General features: G+C 38.3%; 1 protein-coding gene across 5 annotated transcripts in view; it reads left to right on the plus strand.

The window, feature by feature from the left end:
• Nucleotides 1–19,177, plus strand: part of MYO1B (myosin IB) — a 194,336-nt gene that overhangs the window by 138,690 nt on the left and 36,469 nt on the right. For all 5 annotated transcript variants that reach the window (XM_053596276.1, XM_053596277.1, XM_053596279.1 and 2 more), the window contains exons 12-17: nucleotides 189–275; nucleotides 1,056–1,121; nucleotides 11,291–11,395; nucleotides 12,840–12,902; nucleotides 15,340–15,540; nucleotides 16,662–16,888. In XM_053596276.1, coding sequence (XP_053452251.1) covers nucleotides 189–275; nucleotides 1,056–1,121; nucleotides 11,291–11,395; nucleotides 12,840–12,902; nucleotides 15,340–15,540; nucleotides 16,662–16,888 — 749 coding nt within the window. The remainder of the gene's footprint in view (nucleotides 1–188; nucleotides 276–1,055; nucleotides 1,122–11,290; nucleotides 11,396–12,839; nucleotides 12,903–15,339; nucleotides 15,541–16,661; nucleotides 16,889–19,177) is intronic.

Genomic DNA, 19,177 nt, shown 5'->3' on the forward strand with positions numbered 1-19,177 from the left:
GTGTATAAACTGTTTGCCTGATTCTGTGAAAGGCTTGCTATTTATCCAGTGTATAATAAAAACTGGTTCTGATAAGAAATGGAAATAAAAGGGTTTTAAATACTTAAAAGTATATATCTGGGTTATTTTCTTGAAATTAAGTGTGGTGGCAATTGTAGGTGTTAAGTTTTTCTTTTTCTTTTTAATAGGCTTATTATGCCCGTGACGCTCTGGCTAAAAACCTCTACAGCAGGTTGTTTTCATGGTTGGTAAATCGAATCAATGAAAGCATTAAGGTACTGCATCTCTGTAAGCAAAGAATTCAGTTGTAATAAATGGTGTTCACAGTATAAACATTAAGTTGAAGAAAGTTTAATTTTCTAAACAGGTAATTGATTGTCACCTATAAAGATTATTTCTTGAAAAGAATTTGCTTTGTTTAAGATGGAAATTTGTCAGAGATTATGTTTATTTTGCTTGGCTATGTGTGGTGTTTTTTTTCTTTTTTTTTTCTTTCAGTTTTTGACTAGGGCTGGGTTTGAACCCGCCACCTCCAGCATATGGGACTGGCGCCCTACTCCTTAGAGGCGCCCTTGGCTATGTGTGTTATCTCTTACTAGTGAATAGTCCTATAGTCTTTGTGGAGTTATTCTGAGAATCAGCATCCCAAGTCCTGGTCTGGGCTCATCTGCAAACTAGTTGTACACATTCAGCTGAAAAAAAAATCACTTTACCCCTCTAGGGTTTTAGTGAGTTCTTCATTAAAATGAAGGTATTGGACTAGGTGATTTTGAAAGGCCCTACCTCTTGAGAGATTCAATGATTTTATTTTTTAAATAAATGAGCACTACTAATGCCTTCTTGGAATAAGACACCTATTACTAAAATTTCTAAAAGATTCTATACCAGCAGCCCATCTCATAGGTTTAAAATAAAACCAAGTAAATTATAGTTATTCTCCTAGTTAAGAAATACAGTTAACCTGTAACGTGTCTGTGTTCCATGGATGCTTGTTGCGTTGTATTTAATGCCTAAATTAACCCATTAATGTGAAACTTTTTTTTTTTTTTTTTAAGGCACAAACAAAAGTGAGAAAGAAGGTTATGGGTGTTTTGGACATTTATGGCTTTGAAATTTTTGAGGTAAGATTTTTAAAATTTCTTGTTAGCCCTTTTATTGAAGCTTAATAGAAATTAAATCCTATATTTTATGGACATCTATTATAAGTAACTGTAAGTTTGAATCTACAAATAAGCCTTTATATAGATGTAACAGAATTTGGTTGTGTGTGCACGTGTGCACACATGTGTTGTGTGCTAAGCCAGCATTTTAAAGATTTTTTAAAAATATTAGTCCTTTTGAAATTGCAAATTGAGAATTCTCACTGTGAGGCTTCTCATGAGCTCCATGATTATGCCTGTGGCCATTTTCTCATTTGTAGGTTGCTTGGAAAGTGAGGCAGGTTGGTGCCATGGGAGAAGCCAGGAAGGCGATGGCCAGATGTGGGTCCTGGCCTTGCCTTGCTGGTCACGCCATCTGTGAGCTTTAGGGAGAAAGAGGCTGGATTAGGAGACTGGTTGAGTCTCTTCCAGGTCTCCCCCAGCTGTGATCTCATGATAGAACTTGAAGTAATTGCTGCTGAAGTGCATAGTGAATTTTTAAAAATGATTGTTACCTTGTTGCAAAGTAAATATTTAAACGTTGTACACTTACATTACAATTTCCTTTTCCCCTTCTTGCTAACTTTGACATTTAAAAGCAGTTTTAGGACTAAAGCTAAAACACTTCTTGCTTTTAGGAATGGTATTTTAGTTTGCTTCCTGGAAATAACACGTAGATCAGGCTCCTCCTTTCTCTCCCCCACAAGTCACATGATTTGCAAATTTCTTTAAGTAAACAGCCCTTGCCCAGAATGACCGCCCAAAGAATTTATGTGTTCCAGAAGATTAGTGTCACAGAATTACAGAGAAAGCATCGGAATGTTCTCTTCAGCTAAGCCAGACCTATCTAGAGTATTTCTTTTTCTCCTAACAGTCATTTTTATGATACTACCTTCTCCCTCCATCATGTTTCGTATTTAGTAGCTAGTGGTAAATACCTGCCAAGGGCTGACTGTGTGCAACCAGTGTGGTAAGTGTGTGTGTATGGTCTGATTTAATTTTCAGAATAATCTTACAATGGAGCTGTTACTATTATTCCCGTTTTACAGATGAGAAAGTGAGGCCCTGAAGGTCAATTAACTCCCCCAGATTTACATGGCTAGATAGTAGCTCAGAACCGAGGCCCCTAAAGTCTTCATTTATGGCTTTCCTTTCCTACTAGGGGTGAGACCAAGACTATTTCTTTACATTTCTACCTAAACTAAAAAGTTCCCCAATATCTGTACATAAAGAAAAAAGCAAGCATTATGATAAGTCTCTGACTCCCTCTGTTTCTCTGCCCTTGTCATCACTCCACACTCCGGCCAGCATCGGGAGCCTTGCCACATGGAAGCATGTGTGCTGGCAGCTGCCCCCTGTGCTGCCCCCAGAGCACAGCTCTTCAACACAAAGTCTGCTTGTACTACAGCCTCTTTAGCAGAATCTGCAAAGGCAAGCTGCCACTCTCGTGGTAGAAGAGAAGAATTTGAGGTTTGTGAGTTAGAAGAATTGCTCGAGTATACTCAGAAATCACTCTGCTGAAATTAATTTCTTTCTAGCAAGACCTCCGATCACTGTCTTTAGATGGACAGAATGTCGAAGTCTTTCTTTATAGGTGGCAGGGAAGAATATTCGTTATCTGGCAGGTTGCTTATCTAGATTTAAATGGTTTCATGAGTAGGACAGATGGTGAGCAGAGATTTTTCACTAGAAAGAATAGAATTCAATGATATTTCTAAAATCAAAGAAACTGATTTTATTTTAATTCTGCTGGAAAGAGATTTACTGGTCTTAAGCCAGTAGGCAGGTGCTTAATGTCATGTCACAATACGTGGAAACTTTAAAAAATAGGGTAGTGGATTCATGCTGGGACAGTCACTTAGCTTCCTCTTCCAGGAAGTCCTAAGATCTACTTAGCCATGGGAAGACTCAAAAGAAACTAGGTTATACCTCATGAGCAATTTAAGTCATTCCCCAAGTATTTATTATTTACTAGATTCCAGTAAAAAACAGAAATATTCCTTGTCTGCGTGGAGCTTACAGTTCTGGTCCTAGGACTGGGAGCCTGTTGCCGCCTGGGACACATCCTGTTGGGTAGGAAGGTCTAATCAGGAAATGAGATTACTTTTAAAAGTGTGTTTGCTACAGACCTCATCAGAACAGAAGTTGGATGGTCCTGGATTAAATATCTTTAAACTCAGCACTGGGTGAAATACCCTTTAGCAATCCAGAAATATGTTTTACATACAGTTAATTCAGATTTTTCTCCAAGCCTGTCTTGCTGAACATGCCTTCCTTCTGTAAGTTACATCATCATTTTTCTCAACACAGTTACCACTAGAGACTTTATGAAAATGTTGGCATGCAGTATATTTCTAAATACTCTTCTCCCGTTCTTCAGAGGAAGACTCTACTTTAATAGTTTCTACTTAGCTGCACATTGGAATCACCCGGGGAGCTCTTAAAAATTCCGATTGGTCTAGACTGTACACAGATCAATCATATCAGAATCTCTGGGGCTGGGGCTCTGGCAGCAGTATTTTTTTTTTTTTTTTGTAGAGACAGAGTCTCACTGTACGGCCCGCAGTAGAGTGCCGTGGCGTCACACGGCTCACAGCAACCTCTAACTCTTGGGCTTACGCAATTCTCCTGCCTCAGCCTCCTGAGCAGCTGGGACTACAGGCGCCCGCCACAACGCCCGGCTATTTTTTTGTTGCAGTTTGGCCGGGGCTGGGTTTGAACCCGCCACCCTCGGCATATGGGGCCGGTGCCCTACTCACTGAGCCACAGGCACCGCCTGGCAGCAGTATTTTTAAAGTTCCAGGGTGATCCCAGTGTACAGTCACAGTTGAGACCAACTGTTCTAGTAGAGAGTTAACTCCGGAGTGAGCTGCAAGTTCCAAACATGTGGTGTTCATGGTGGTTGACCTCGGCATGAAATGCCCTTGCACAAAACGTCGAGGTTCACCTACTGTTCACCTATATAGAAATCTTACCTGTGCATGTATAATATATGTAAAACCAAACAGGTTACATTTTTATTCTTTTTAAACAAAACTTTCAGCTGAGGGCAAATCTAGTTAGTTATATGTCTTTAGCAAATTTTAGAATGGCCATAACATCATTAAAAGTTAATTTTCTTTCTCAATGCAATAAATCTTTGTTTTTCTTTTTCCCCTGGTTCCTTGAGAGAATTAAGATTTGTTTTTTCATTATAATGGGTTGTTCTCTCCGTTTTCTTAATCTCAGATTAATCTTCAAGCATTTTGATTTTTAATACCTTGTTTATTATTTATTGTATAAATACATTTTGCTTGGGGGGAAGTCAGAATAGAGATTTGGCTGAGTGCTTTTGACTTGCTTCTTGACAGAGGATTACAAACTTTTTGTCCCTTCTCTTAATAAGTTATTCACCTACACACTCCAGATGCAAGCCCACATTTTCCTGTATTCTCAGCAATGTTAAGAGTTCATGGAAATGTCAGGAAGTGCATTGTATAGAACATCAGGACACCAAGCTAATCAAGGACTTAAAAGTACTGCAAGCTAAAGTACAAGGGATCAGGGTGTGGAAAAATATTCAGATCCACATCAATGCAAAAATGATATTTTCCACCCAAGTGAAAATAAACTGATAAAATATAAAGTTCTTTTTTTTTTCTTTGTTTCGCAGTGAAAATTAGCTGTAGGATTAAAGAGTTCTGCCTTTTAGAATACCCGGGACATTACTTTAAAAACTGGACCATAAAGGGCCGGAACTTTTTTTTAATGTGTCTAATTGTGTCTCGTGACCCCACTGAGTGTCTCCATGCAAACACTTTTTCGCTGAGCTGGTGGAAGCCTTTCATTCCCTGTAGTCCGTCTCTAAACGGAAGAGGGAAACTGATGCATTAAACCATGGGGTGATGACACATGGATTTGACTGCAAAACATTCCAGTACCAGCTGGGTGAATAAGCTCTGCCTTGCTGGCCGCATGTGATCTGATGGCAGTTTGGAAAACAGATGAGTGGAACACTGATACCAAAAATAAGGTGATGTGAATTAAATTCATAGAGGGAAAACCAGTCTAATTGTAACTCCTAGTAGAACAGAAATCTAGCTTTCCAAAGGAAGAAAGTTTTAATTCACATATTCTAATTCTGTACAATTAAATTTGGGCATTCTTATGTGTAGTAACTGAAAATATGGTCTATGACTTCTAAAAACTAGTCCTGGGCTCTTCATAAAAGAAAAATGCTATTCTTTAAAAAAGAAGATATTAAATTCAAAAGTAAGTTGAGCAATCTATATGGCTTCATCTCTTTCTCTAAGTACTTATCTGATAGGCATTAAAATTGGCAGGTAGTTTACTAGGAATACCTAATTAATCTTTTTTGTTCTGTAGACCAAAGCAGGCAGTGATGGCTCATTAGTTCACTTCTCATATAGTTGAGCTAGTTTCATACAGGCAGAGTGACAGGTATTTTTAATTGTATCCTAAAGAGCCTTCATGAAAGTGACTCATGAATAATAAGAATAAGATAGGCTAGATGCAATAATCGCTTCAAATAAAACAATCTAACTTTTAGGCAAGAGTCAATATAGTCTAGTACATTGATCTTAGGATTTGTTTTCTAAATTGTTTTTAATTCAGATTATAGTCAACACCTTCTGTTCTAGTTTCTGGGCTTCAGATTTGTTTTTCGTGTGCTAAAGAACTTAGAGCTGAAGAAAAACGAAACAATTTAAAGTAGTTTTAAAAATGAAAATGGTGCCATTACTGTGATCCATAATACACACACACCCCCCGTTATTATTGCTCTAACTTTTTAAATGAAAGCCTATTTAAAAAATATTTAAGCCCTATAACACTGTTTTTCTTAAAATTTACTATATTTGCACTTACACCTGGAAGAAAAATGTTATATATTTAAATATAATTTTCCTGAAACTTTAACCAGTCATTCAATTTTATGACTAAAAGGGAGAATATTTAATGTTAAATATTTTTTTCTCATATATTTGGAGGCTTTTTTAAAAGTTTACTTTCTAAAAAATACAGTGGTTGATTTGAAGCCTATTTCTTGACGTTGTGATATTTAAAAATGGACTGTGGTTAAGAGTATTATATTTTTCTACAGGAAGCGTTATAATCAGGGGCTGCCAAAGGCTTTACACCAAATAAATTTTTAGTAGGACCCACAGCACATTTTACAGTAGTAACATAGCACAACTTCTCTAAAGCAGAGATACTATGCTCAAAATCCTATAATGTACTGTTTTATTTATTATGCAAGAGACAGCATGGTATGTAAAATTTGGAAACCCAGTCCAATATGTTATATCCAGAATTCACTTTAAATGAAAGTACTGAACTGTAACATTTTAATGTATTTAACAGTACCTTTTGGTTAACTAAGTTGTGGTCTTTGTGTTTGAACTCCTCGCTGTTTGTGACACTTAATATTCACCTCCCTCCCATCTCACCATCCCAAATACAGAGAGGACAGAGCTGCCCCCTCTCTTTATTATCTTCCTTTCAATATTTATCGTTTAAAGTATGTATGATTTTTGAAACTGTCTTCCTTAAAAAGTATAAAATATCATTAGCCTCCTCTGTTGCTAAGGAGAATATACAAATGTTTTTGATCCATCTTTCAAAATCATTCCATTTGGAACAGTTTGTGGTTGATCCTTGTGAGCATAAACCAGTTATAAACTCTATGGGGAGTATGATTTTCTGTTTCTTTGATGTTGAAAGGATGGACTCGAAGTCTAGAATCTTTGAAAGAAGCCCTAGAGTTTAAAATTTTGGTGTATTACATCCTTCTAAACATAGTAAGTGCTCACTATCCCAATCTAAACTTGGCAAAGTACAGTGTGAAATAGAATAGTGTGGAATCAGGCATCTTGCTGTTTACTTGTGTTCTCTGAAGCCGTCTGAGCTTCATTCAAGGAGATTGTGTAATAGATATCTGAGAATGTACTTGCTTCTAAACATTTTAGTTTTATCCCTCTGCCTTTAGGGATCCATGAGGGTAAGACAGTAGAAAAAACTTACATGCTTGGAGCATGGGTAGAAAACCCGAGAGAGAGATGAGTCATTCATGAGGACAAGCTTCTGCCCACTTCCTCCTTTGGAGACTTTGATTCACGAGACTGACGTGGGAGAGCTGCCCAGCCCAGAGACTGCTGCTGGCTTCTCACACAGTGCTTCACAAACTAAAGACAGTCTCCAAATGCAAAGTTGCTCTGGGCTGTGTATTCTAATGTCACGGTTTGTAATCTATCTAATTTATGAAGGGAAGGGGGACCCAAGTTGAAAACCCAGTATCCATTTAATACCTGTACGAATGAAACAGCACGCTGGACATGTCTTCCTTGGTTTTCTGCAGGTTATCGTTTGTTCCTTAAATTTTTGGAAGTTGTTATTTTAAATCACGTGTGAAGTTCCATTTCCCTCCAAATTTGAACAAGGACCAACTTAAAATTAGGTCTCAAAAGATGTGTCTTTAGCCTTCAGTAGTAATTACCACCCAATTGACTCCATGTCTTGGAGGTTTTGGAGATGAGTTTTCAGTAGATGCTGATTTCTGTGGAAAGTAAGTTAATTTGGATATTGATGATTGTGCTGTTCTGTTTGGGGGATTTTTCTTTTTTTCCCTGCTAACTTTTAGCATCAGAATAAGGTTGGAGAGTCACATTTTTGTTCTTTGGCCTTGTCCCTTGTTTGTTTTTGAAGGAGAGGCTCAGCCTGGTAACAGGTAGTACTAGGTCGCTGGGCCAGAAAAAGGAGGTACTTGTGGATCTTGCTGGAACTCTCCACTGTTTGGTGATCTGCAAACAAACACTGACTTTTTATTTTATTTTATTTTTCGAAACAGGGTATTGCTCTGTGTCTCGAGTGCAGTGGCTCACTACAACCTCAAACTCCTGGGTTCAAGTGATCCTCCTGCCTCAGCCTCCTGAGTAGCTGGGACTGCAGGCGTGTGCCACCATGCCTGGCTAATTTTTCTGTTATTTTGTAGAGACAGAGTCTTACTCTTGCTCGGGCTGGTCTTGTAGATCTGGCCTCAGGCAATACTTCCCCTTTGGCCTGTCATAGTGCTAGGATTACAGACGTTCCATCTGGCCTGCTCTACCTTTTTTTGGGGGTAGATATTGGGCTTGGATACATGTTATACACATTTTCTTTTTCCTGATAATTTAGAATTAGATGCATTAGATTCCGAAGCTTTAAAGCTTTAGGTAAGTGATATGATTTATCATTACTGTAGTCAAACTATTTTTGTCCTGAATCACTCTCCCCTAGCAGAACCACAATTCATACACCACACCATGTAGGTATTGTGGTCCTGTCTTTGGAATTGACTGGACATGTGTCTTAATCTAAAGTTTCACGCCTATCAAAACCATGGCTTGGATGCTAAAAGCTGTCATTTGTGACGATGAATAACTATCAATAAGTGTTCACTTTTAGAAGGTTGTTGCTAATTAAGAACTGACTGCACTTTGTGTAATCTGTCCCTTTTGCACCAGAATGCAGTAAGTATGAACTGTGTGCGGTGCTGGTCTGTTGCATGCCCCTGTGTGAACAGCTTCTCTGGCTGTGTGAGTGTTGCAGTAAACGGTTTGTTGATTAACTGTGTGAGTATGAAATCCAGAATGCATTAAGGCATTTTTAAAGTTAGAGACAAACTTAATGTAGCTCTGACGTATTCCTTAAGTTGTGTTGTGATCGTGAAGCTTTGCCTCTGATTTCTAATCTGCTTGTGTGTTTCCTAGTCCTGTTTTAGCAGTCTACTTCAAGCTGCTCATGGCCTCACAGAGTGGCTGGGGTGCTGGCCGCCAGCCCTTTCCTATTCCTCATTATTTGCCCTGTGATGATTTAGCATCATTGGGTTGAAATAGCTCGTGGGCACAGATTTACTCCATGAGTTTGTTTTCTGAAGCAAACCAGAGATCTGCTCTCGTAAGCCATTAAAAATTTAATTTTGTTTCTAAGTTTTTCATTTGTGGTCATTGTGTTCTATAAGGTACACATTTTGCCAAACCAAAACTCTGGATTTTCTCATATATGAAATGTCATTATTCTGATTATAGAAATAATAAGGCCTTTATGCCAGACCGACTCCAGTTTCTAATCGTATCGTTAACTCTGAGGATTAGGATCTGAGCAGAGGGTTTTTAAAAGTTTGTGTGAAAATGAGGACTGAGGAATAAATACCCTTTGTGTCTAAGACTGTATTTGTTGAAAATATTGAAAATAAATGTTTGCCGTTTAGTAAGAACCTTCCGGATTGAAAAAAAACCCACCAAACTTTTATCCAAGACTAGATTTAGCATTAATAAGCTAAGACATTGATAGTAGATTCACATGTGTCACTTACGGTTTAGTGCCGAAAACTTCTCTGATGAGTTCATCACTGGTGATTGGAAATCCTTAGCTGACTCCTAGGGTAAATAAATGTGGTCAGATGTTGCATCATAAATATTACTTAAAAACTTTCCCAGGGTAAGGTCAAAGTTGATTTTAAAAGATCAACTTTCAAAAAGCTCTATCATATTTTCCCTTTTGTCATTTATGGAGAGATTTGAAAGCCTCTTGCTCTGAAGGAGTGGTGAACTTCAATTATACTCCTGGTCATTAGACCAGGAATGGCTACTTCAGTAGGAGAAGAAACAGACTATCCCTTGTTCCCACTTGCCAAAGACAAGAGACAAGAGAAAATAGCAAGTTTTAGTGCCATCTTCTTGGGAAGTGTGGTTCTTGGTGAGATATGTTCACTCAACAGACATGTGTTTTGTGTCCTCAGTATGTACAGCAATACATTAAGCCCTGTGGATGGTTCAGAAGTGATTTAGGTGTGGAGCTTCCATCAAAGGATTCATAAAATACAACTCTGATCTGAAGGAAAAACTGTGTGACACATTAGAGTGATCAAGTGTGTTGGGTCTTCTGAAAAGAGAGAGATTGTTTTCAGCGAGGGAGATGATTTCAGTGGTTTAATTCTCTTAGGTTTCTATTTGGTAGAAACTTCATTCATTCATTCACTCCTCCAGCTCCCATTGAGTACTTGCTAGGTATGAGGTGCTGTGTGAGGTGCTAGGTGTGAGGTGCTGTGTGAGGTGCTAGGTGTGAGGTGCTGTGTGAGATGCTAGGTGTGAGGTGCTATGTGTGGTGTGCTATGTGTGGTGTGCTAAGTGTGAGGTGCTGTGTGAGGTGCTAGGTGTGAGGTGCTGTGTGAGGTGTCGTATGAGGTGCTAGGTGTGAGGTGCTATGTGAGGTGCTGTGTGAGGTGCTAGGTGTGAGGTGCTGTGTAAGGGTGCTGTGTGAGGTGCTAGGTGTGAGGTGCTAGGTATGAGGTGCTAGGTATGAGGTCTGTGTGAGGTGCTAGGTGTGAGGTGCTGTGTGAGGTGCTAAGTGTGAGGTGCTGTGTGAGGTGCTAGGTGTGAGGTGCTATGTATGAGGTGCTAGGTATGAGGTCTGTGTGAGGTGCTGTGTGAGGTGCTAGGTGTGAGGTGCTAGGTATGAGGTGCTAGGTATGAGGTCTGTGTGAGGTGCTAGGTGTGAGGTGCTGTGTGAGGTGCTAGGTGTGAGGTGCTAGGTGTGAAGTGCTGAGCGAGGTGCCTTGTGAGGCACAGGAAGGGAGTGTGGTTGCCTTGCCCTTAGGAGTGTATGGCCCAGTGAGGCAGATGAGTATGGAGCTAATCAACACATTTACATTTACATACACATACGCTCATAGAAATGTCTCGTAAAAAGGGCCAGGGTGTACGAGTCAGAGTGAGAGATCTGACCTGTCAGGGGTGTTTGGAGGAGGATAAGAGGTCAGGCCAGAAGGACTTTCTTGAGTGCTAAAGTTTCACTTAAGACTGGAAGATGGAAAACTTGGTGATCCTTCAGGGCAATTTTTTTTAACTGTGTGTGGGGTGTTTCTCTGTCAACTAAAAATCTCCATCCTTCAAATACTGCATCATGTGTGTGGCCTTCACTTGCTCACTTACTCATAACGCCTTCCCTAAGTGCTTTCAGGGGGGAGGCGTCTGTCCTAGGAGCTGTGTGCTAGGCCACAGTTAAATCTGAAAGACCGTGTGTGGCATTTCTCATGGATTGAGATGTCTGAGCGTCATTGTTACGGGAGAGCTGGTGAAATGATTTATAAGGCGTTTTTCATTTTCTTCATGCAGGACAACAGCTTTGAGCAGTTCATTATTAATTATTGTAATGAGAAGCTGCAGCAAATCTTCATTGAACTTACTCTTAAAGAAGAGCAGGAGGAATATATACGGGAGGTAATGTTGAAATGCTTAAATGCTTTTTCAAGATGTTGGTCCTTTTTTACTCATAAATTGCAGATTCAGAAGATGGTCCAAACATGAACCTGAAATCAGATGTATCTAAGTTTAGTCAGATTGTGGTTTTTAAAAATTTGTTGGGTGTGATGTGTGAGCTAAGTGGGATCTTTCCTGGTACTATGCCACTGGTGCCCAGACTGATGCCTCCTACAGAGTAGGGGCACAGTAAATCTCAGGTGGCGGCCTCTAGTCTGATTGGATTCCAGCGTAATGATGTAAAATAATAGAGTGTAAAGAGAATAGTCTGAGCTTCCTGGGAGGCTAAGATGGGAGGATTGCTTGAGCCCAATTATTTTGCCCATATTTTTGTTCTCTTTTCATTTATTTGCTTTATTATTTTAGTAATGATGTTGCCTGTCGTAGTGTCATTTTAAGCCATTAGGGGTACAGAATCCTCTTTTGTCTCTCAGTATAGAGTTTTCTAAATGTGATTATTATCCCCAGTGACTTAGTAAAACAGCCCATTGACTCCAAAGCTAAGTCATAAATATTTCGTCTTGATTTTAGAATGCTCCTTATACTTTAGAAATGTTTTAGACTTATCTGACAACTTTTGGTAACATAAATATACTAAAAACAAGATTCATTCTCTTCCTGTCTTCTTAATCATAAAGAGAATGCACAAACTTTGATGTGTAACTTAAAACAGTTGGTACAGATCATCTAAAACACTTCTAAGAGTATATAGGAAGATTCCTAGATTGCTGTATGAATTAAATTCTCTCCCCTTAGAAGAAAAATAAATGTTTACTCTTGCAGACCAACTGAATGATTACATTTGGCTTTATAGACTTGGCTTTGTAGCTATGGTTAGGACCAGTGGATATGTTTTTATTTCTTTTCGCATGTTGAAAATACACGTATTTTGTCTTGGCGCAGGGATTTTTTTTTTTTTTTTTTTTTTTTACACTTGAAATGGTTAAGTGCCCTACAACATAAGATGGTCCCTAAAATTAATTTTTTTCTTATGATTACAAAAAGAACAGAAAAATCTGAGCCTTAAATTCTTGGGATCAAGTTCTAACTTATTTCCTTATAAACACTGTAAATACATACAGAGTAATATTGACCCAAGGGCCTGTTGAGTAAATATTTGGCCCAGGGCCAGTGAAGTGCATGGGAAATTGCTACAGATGGGAGAATGGAATGGGAGACAGTCTCAGAATAGGTCAAGGGCATTCACTTCAATCAGATTTATGTCAGCAGTAGGTTGCTATATGAAGAAAGTTTTGAGAACTGAGGATGACATTTGCAGCACTGATTCTATAAAGGAAGTAAATTCAGAGAGGAAGTGAAGTATGGTAAGATGGGCAAAGTCTGTTTCATGGATGGTAGTGTTGTGGCTTTATCATAGGCAATCTGATTTTATTCTATTTTTTAGGACATAGAGTGGACTCACATCGACTACTTCAATAATGCTATCATTTGTGACCTAATAGAAAATGTAAGTACTAGGTATAGTTTTCTAAATAATATTTTAGTAATAGAATTCATTAGTTATAAATGTTCTCACTGCCTTCAATATTAAGCATTGGTACTGGTGTTTTATACATTTTTTTAAAGGAACTACAGAGTTGTAGAGATTTTATTGTAGTCCCAGGAGCTCATACACAGTTCTTAAACACACATATAAACAGCTGGACATTTTGATACTTAGCCAGGGTCCCCTAAGATCATCTTGTTGCCATATCACAGAGTCCTTTTATGACCTTTGGACAATAGACACTTAAATGCACCAGCCTTTTTTGTGTGGTTGGAGCCAGGTCCAGTCCATGGCTTCTGGGAACATGGGTACCGGTCAGAGTGGGCTCTGAGCAGCCATCCCGTGTTTTGCCAAATCAAAATATCCATTTCATTTTTAATACTTTGGTGACCTCTTAACATATTGCTTACATTAAAATGAAGAGGGATACAAGGACAACCTCTGTAGGTGAATGAAACGAGACCCCAGGAGTGGCTCTGGATACAGATCTGGCATTGATTCAGAGAATGCTGCAGATAGTTTTGCATGTGTGACTGCAGGTGGCCAAGGAGGCTAGAATTTTTGAAAAGACTCAAATATGTGTGTACATGTGAAAAAAGCTTAAAGTGTAAAAAAATTTTAGTAAACTTTTTGCATCTAAGATTTTTATCTTTAGGTCATATTCTGTAGTTTATTATAAATGATTTAATTGTAAGAGGACTTGATTCATGTGTGAAAACCAACGAACTTTTATTTTATGCTTGGGATTGCTAATACTTCTGCCATATAAAGTAATTTGAGACAACGTATAAACTTTATTGCCCTGCAGTCTTTTTAGCAGTCAGTAGTAGGATAGTGCTGTTTCAGGAATACCATCACAGGCACTGAATATATAGCAAACCATTTTCTTTTCATCTTTTACAAGCCTTTTTGGAAATTATGTAATTAGCTATTATTGTCTTATTCACTAATTCAGATACTCCTGAAAGTTGTTTCTTTGAATAAATTGAACATTAAAAGCAATGTTCTAAAGCATCACTATTTTTCAATAAAAGTTAAGCATTTGTTTTGGAAAATCTGAACAATGTAGGAATAGGAATGTTAATATTCCAAATAAGCAATTTAAAACTCTAGTCTGAAATCTAGAAAATTAATGGATTTGCTGAGAAATTTTCCCAGTAAATTTTTGTGACGAAGATAATTTGATGCGAGAACTGTAATTTTTAGAATCCTTGACTCGTATGTGTTTCTCTATAAACGTAACATTGCACTTAATTATTCTCCCTGGAGAAGAGGAGGGGGAAGAAAGGCACGGTGGTAATACACCTAATTTAACTGGATTATCTCAGTCCAAAATCCCCTTGCATATATGATTAAAGAAACTCATGTTCACATAGGTGCTTGAGTACATAAAGGAAATGTTTCCTTCCAGCGTCATTAAACAATAATGTTTATTCTGGGGATGTTATGAACGTACTTGATTCCTGAGAGTCCACACTTCCCCCGGGTATTGTGTGGAATGAGTAAATGCTGGTCAAAGGATGTCATGGCCTTGTGAATAGAAGGGGAAAGGAACAGGGACTTGGCCTTGGTAGAAGTGGGTGGGGCTGATGGTCAGTGGAGAGGATGGTTTTTGGAATTAAGACTTGTGAGCCTGTAGGGTCAATCCAAGGAACCTCAGCCTTTATTTAGCAAAGCAAATGCTTCCTGATTTCTGATTCAGTTTAAGGCTTACTACTGTTAGAATAAATGTGATCATAGGGTTTGGGTGGGCAACAAACACATTTTCATTATGTTTTTTTCTATATGGAACGAGGGTGTGATTCTAAACTGGTATTCTTGGAAACAACTTGATTGCAGTGATCATAAAAATCAGCACCCCAAATCTTAGCATTTTTTTCCTGGAAAATAAACTTTATTTTGCACACATGTACAATTTGGAAACAAAACCAATTTCCTTTTTAAGCTGTGATTCAAATAATGGCTTTAGAAGACTGCATTGTGATTTGTAACATGTTATAGAGGCTGTATGGTCATACTCATTTTGGCTTTTATATATGTTTTGGAATCTTTGACGTCTAACTTGTCTTTTTTACATGTATAACAGTATGAATTTCCATCATCTTTGGGCTAAGGTGGCTGAGGCAATTCCCAGGTCCTGTGTGATCGTAGGGAAGAAACTGAAACACACACATCTCTCCCCCCCCACACATACACACACACACATACACCTGGGGACATTGGAAATGGGCTACTTCCTGTGGCTTTGGTTAATTTGTTTTTGATTCTCTGCTTTTTTTTGTAACCGAATAGAATTTTCTTATGACTGAGTTGATTGTGTTTGCTAGTGTAATTAGGAATAATCACTGAGACAATACAGTGAGAAAGGAAGGAAACTTTTCTACTTCCTTCCTCCCAGAACACAAATGGAATCCTGGCCATGCTGGATGAGGAGTGCCTGAGACCTGGCACGGTCACCGATGAGACCTTCCTCGAAAAGCTGAACCAGGTCTGCGCCACCCATCAGCACTTCGAGAGCAGGATGAGCAAGTGCTCTCGGTTCCTCAATGACACGTCTCTGCCTCACAGCTGCTTCAGAATCCAGCATTACGCCGGCAAGGTATGGGGCAGCAGCGGGCGCCATGCCAGAGCCAGGCCTGCTGAGTCTGTCCTCAGAGGAGACAGGTGCCTGTGCCATAGACAATGGGTGTTCTCAGTAAATGCTTGAACTTGAGAGGACAAATGGAGCTCTCAGATAGTTGAATCAATAAATGTTCAATTGAAATAGAATCTTATTAATATGGACAACTGAAAGCAAAGCAAAAAAATGGTTTTAAAAATAAAATCAACTTTTAAAAATTGCTTTTATTATTTTCAAGCTATACGCTATCCTATAAAAAACTCTCAATACTATTAAAAGATTTGTCAGTAAAAATGAGAAGTCACTGAAAACTTACTAGAAGGTTTTAAAAGCACAAGCCATTTAGCAAATAGGATGTATTCTTAGAATGAAATTTTGAAATGACACTGGGGGATATATTACGTCTTCAGGAAAGCACTTAAAATCAATTTGGGGGAATTGATTTTATATCGTCTAATATATAAAGAAAATGTTAAAAACAATCTTGACAAAATATTGATTTAAAATCTTAAACAATTGTTGGTTATAGTTAATACTTCCTTTCTGATGAAATTGCAAACTTAAAAGGGAAAAAATTTTAATTATGTACCTGTAAATATGTATTATCTGAATTACCTTTCATTTCAAAATATTTAAGCATGATACATCTTTTTCTATTAACCTATGTTATTAAAAGATACATTTCTGATGAATGTCTCAGCTGTTTCAGGATATCTGTGAAAACGTTAGTGTTATTTCTGTTCCCCCTGCCTGCTTTTAAACAGACTAGAATTGGCACATGGGAACTAAAAATTAAAACCCTCAAAATATGTTCAAATGCCAAAAAAATCCAAAATCCTTTGAAAATGTTGTGATAACATTTTTGGAGTTTATTCTTGCAAATCCTGAATGGTAATAGAATTTATTTTGATCTTGTCTGTGATTTAGACAGATAGAACTTAAAGTTGGAGGCGAATTCGATTAGAGTGTGACTTATGTGTTGGGGATTTTTGATAGTGAAGGAAAGGTCTGCAATGTAGATGGTCTTGGAATATTTTTAACAGTTGTTTGATACCATACTGTGCAGTGTGCCAGCGCTGAGTTCTGTATGCTGCTTTTAGGTGCTGTACCAGGTGGAAGGATTTGTTGACAAAAACAACGACCTTCTGTATCGAGACCTGTCCCAAGCTATGTGGAAGGCCAGCCACGCCCTCATCAAATCTTTATTCCCTGAAGGGAATCCCGCCAAGATCAACCTGAAACGGCCGCCTACTGCAGGCTCACAGTTCAAGGCATCTGTGGCCACTCTGATGAAAAACCTACAGACCAAGAACCCAAACTATATTAGGTATTTCTGGCATGTTTAATTCTTTGACGGTTCAAATGTGAGAGCACTCTGAAGGACTATCATGTTCCTCTTCACTTAAATCTGAGTGTGGCCCAAGTGGAGGGTAACTAATGTACTTACAGATCAAATAATATCTAGGGTGGGCTTAGAAAAATTTCTACTGTCCTTTCTGTCAAAATAAAGTTAAAAATAAGAAAAAATCTTGTGGAGGACGATAATAGATACTTAATGAAGCTCAGTAGTTGGTATCTTGGGGTTTTCAGCTTTCTGTATGTTTAATTTTTCCTTTCTAATGACACATTAAGAAACAAAATATAAATATTTTTTTCTGGTCAGGGTTTTTCAGAAAGCTCTTTTGTTGGTTTCATTTTGGATTCTTGTTATATTAACTTAGAGGAGCGCATTGAAACAAGTCGAGCTTTAGTTATGTCTCTGGTGCTTATTAGGAGATAATGCGCCTCTTTCTCCCCAGTGACAGGGAGAAAGTAATGCTTTCTAAAAATGATCTGAATTTTTTTCAGAACAATAGAAGATCTTCTTAAAAACCTCTGATCTTAGCCTGGGTACAGTGGCTCAAACCTGTAAACCTAGCACTTTCTGTTAGGTCATGGCAGAAGGATCCCTGGAGCTTAGGATTTTGAGACCAGCCTGAGCAAGAGCAAGACTTTGTCTCTACTAAAAATTGAGAAAATTAGTCAGGTGTGGTGGCAGGTGCCTGTAGTCCCAGCTACTCAGGAGGCTGAGGCTGGAGGATCTCTTGAGCTCAGGAGTTTGAGATTGCTGTGAGCTAGGCTGACACCATGGTACTCTACCCTGGGCAACAGAGGGACAATCTGTCTCACAACAAACAAACAAAAAATGTGTCTTTTTTCCACTACTTCTAGGGCGTCTTAGACATAACTGTCTCAAGATTCAGTAAAGACTAACTAGTATTAGAGTTTGTTTTGTGTATTTGGTGAGCTAGATAATAGGAGATATATGTCTCATGGGTCAGATTTCATAGAGCATGCCCATGTCCACAAATGCCTTCTATAGTTGTCTTTGAAAATCCAGCTATGAGGAAACTAGAGTGGAGAACATTTTTTGCTTGGCTTGATATAATAAACATAAATTTTTTATATATTAGTAGATACATAAGTAGGCAAAATGTCCTGGTTTGATTGCAGTCTGATTAGAATATATATTGAGAAAATATTCTAGTTTCAAAAAAAGAACAAAAAAACAAAAACTGCTAAATGAGGCAGGCACCAGTGGCTCACACATAATCATAGCACTTTGGGAGGCCAAGGCAAGAGGGTCATTTGAGCACTGGATTTTGAGACCAGCCTGGGCAACATAGCAAGACCCCATCACTATAAAAAACAAAAATAATTACCTTGGGTGGTGGCACTTGCCTGTAGTCCCAGCTACCCAGAGGCTGAGGCAGGAGGATCACTTGAAGCCCGGGAGTTAGAACCTGCAGTGAGCCATGATCATGCCACTATACTCCAGCCTGGTCAGCAGAATGATAACCTTGTCTCAAAAAAAAACCCAAAAAACACAAACCCAGGAAACATTCTGTGATTAGTTGCTTTTGTTATCCCAATTGAGTGAATTCCTTTTTTGCATTATACTGTGTTTTATCGAGGCTTCATTTACATGAAATAATGTGCCCAGATCTTAAGTGAACAGTTCAATTAATTTTTTAATTATTATATATACTTTTTGGTAGTTTACCAGCCGGGTCAAAACATAAAACATTTCCATCACCTTAGAAAGTTCCTTTATTTTGCCTCCATTTTCTTTTTTTTTTTTTTTTTATTATTAAGTCATATACACATAGATCATGAATACATTCATGCACATGTGGGGTACAATGTGTTGATTTTTTTTTATACAATCTGATGTGCTTACATCAAACCAATCAACATAGCTTTTGCCTCGTTTACTTTATTATGTTCTACACTTGACAGATTTGACTTGTACCCTTGCAATATGCTCCTTAGGTGTGGTCCTGCCTTTTACCCTCTCTCTATCAAACCTCCCCCCTCCCCTCCCTTCCCACTCCAATTCTCTCCTTCATCCTGGGCTATAGTTATGTTCTATCTTTCATAAGAAAGTGTGAGTAAATATAAGTTGGTTTCATAGAAGAATCGAGTACATTGGATACTTTTTCCTCCATTCTTGAGATCCTTTACTTGGGAGAATATGTTCCAGGTCCTTCCATGTAAACGTAAAAGAGGTAAAGTCTCCATCTTTTTTAAGGCTGCATAGTATTCCATGGTATACATATACCACAATTTATCAATC

This window comes from Nycticebus coucang, chromosome 7 (genome assembly GCF_027406575.1).
Source record: "Nycticebus coucang isolate mNycCou1 chromosome 7, mNycCou1.pri, whole genome shotgun sequence".
Classification (NCBI taxonomy): Eukaryota; Metazoa; Chordata; class Mammalia; order Primates; family Lorisidae; genus Nycticebus; species Nycticebus coucang.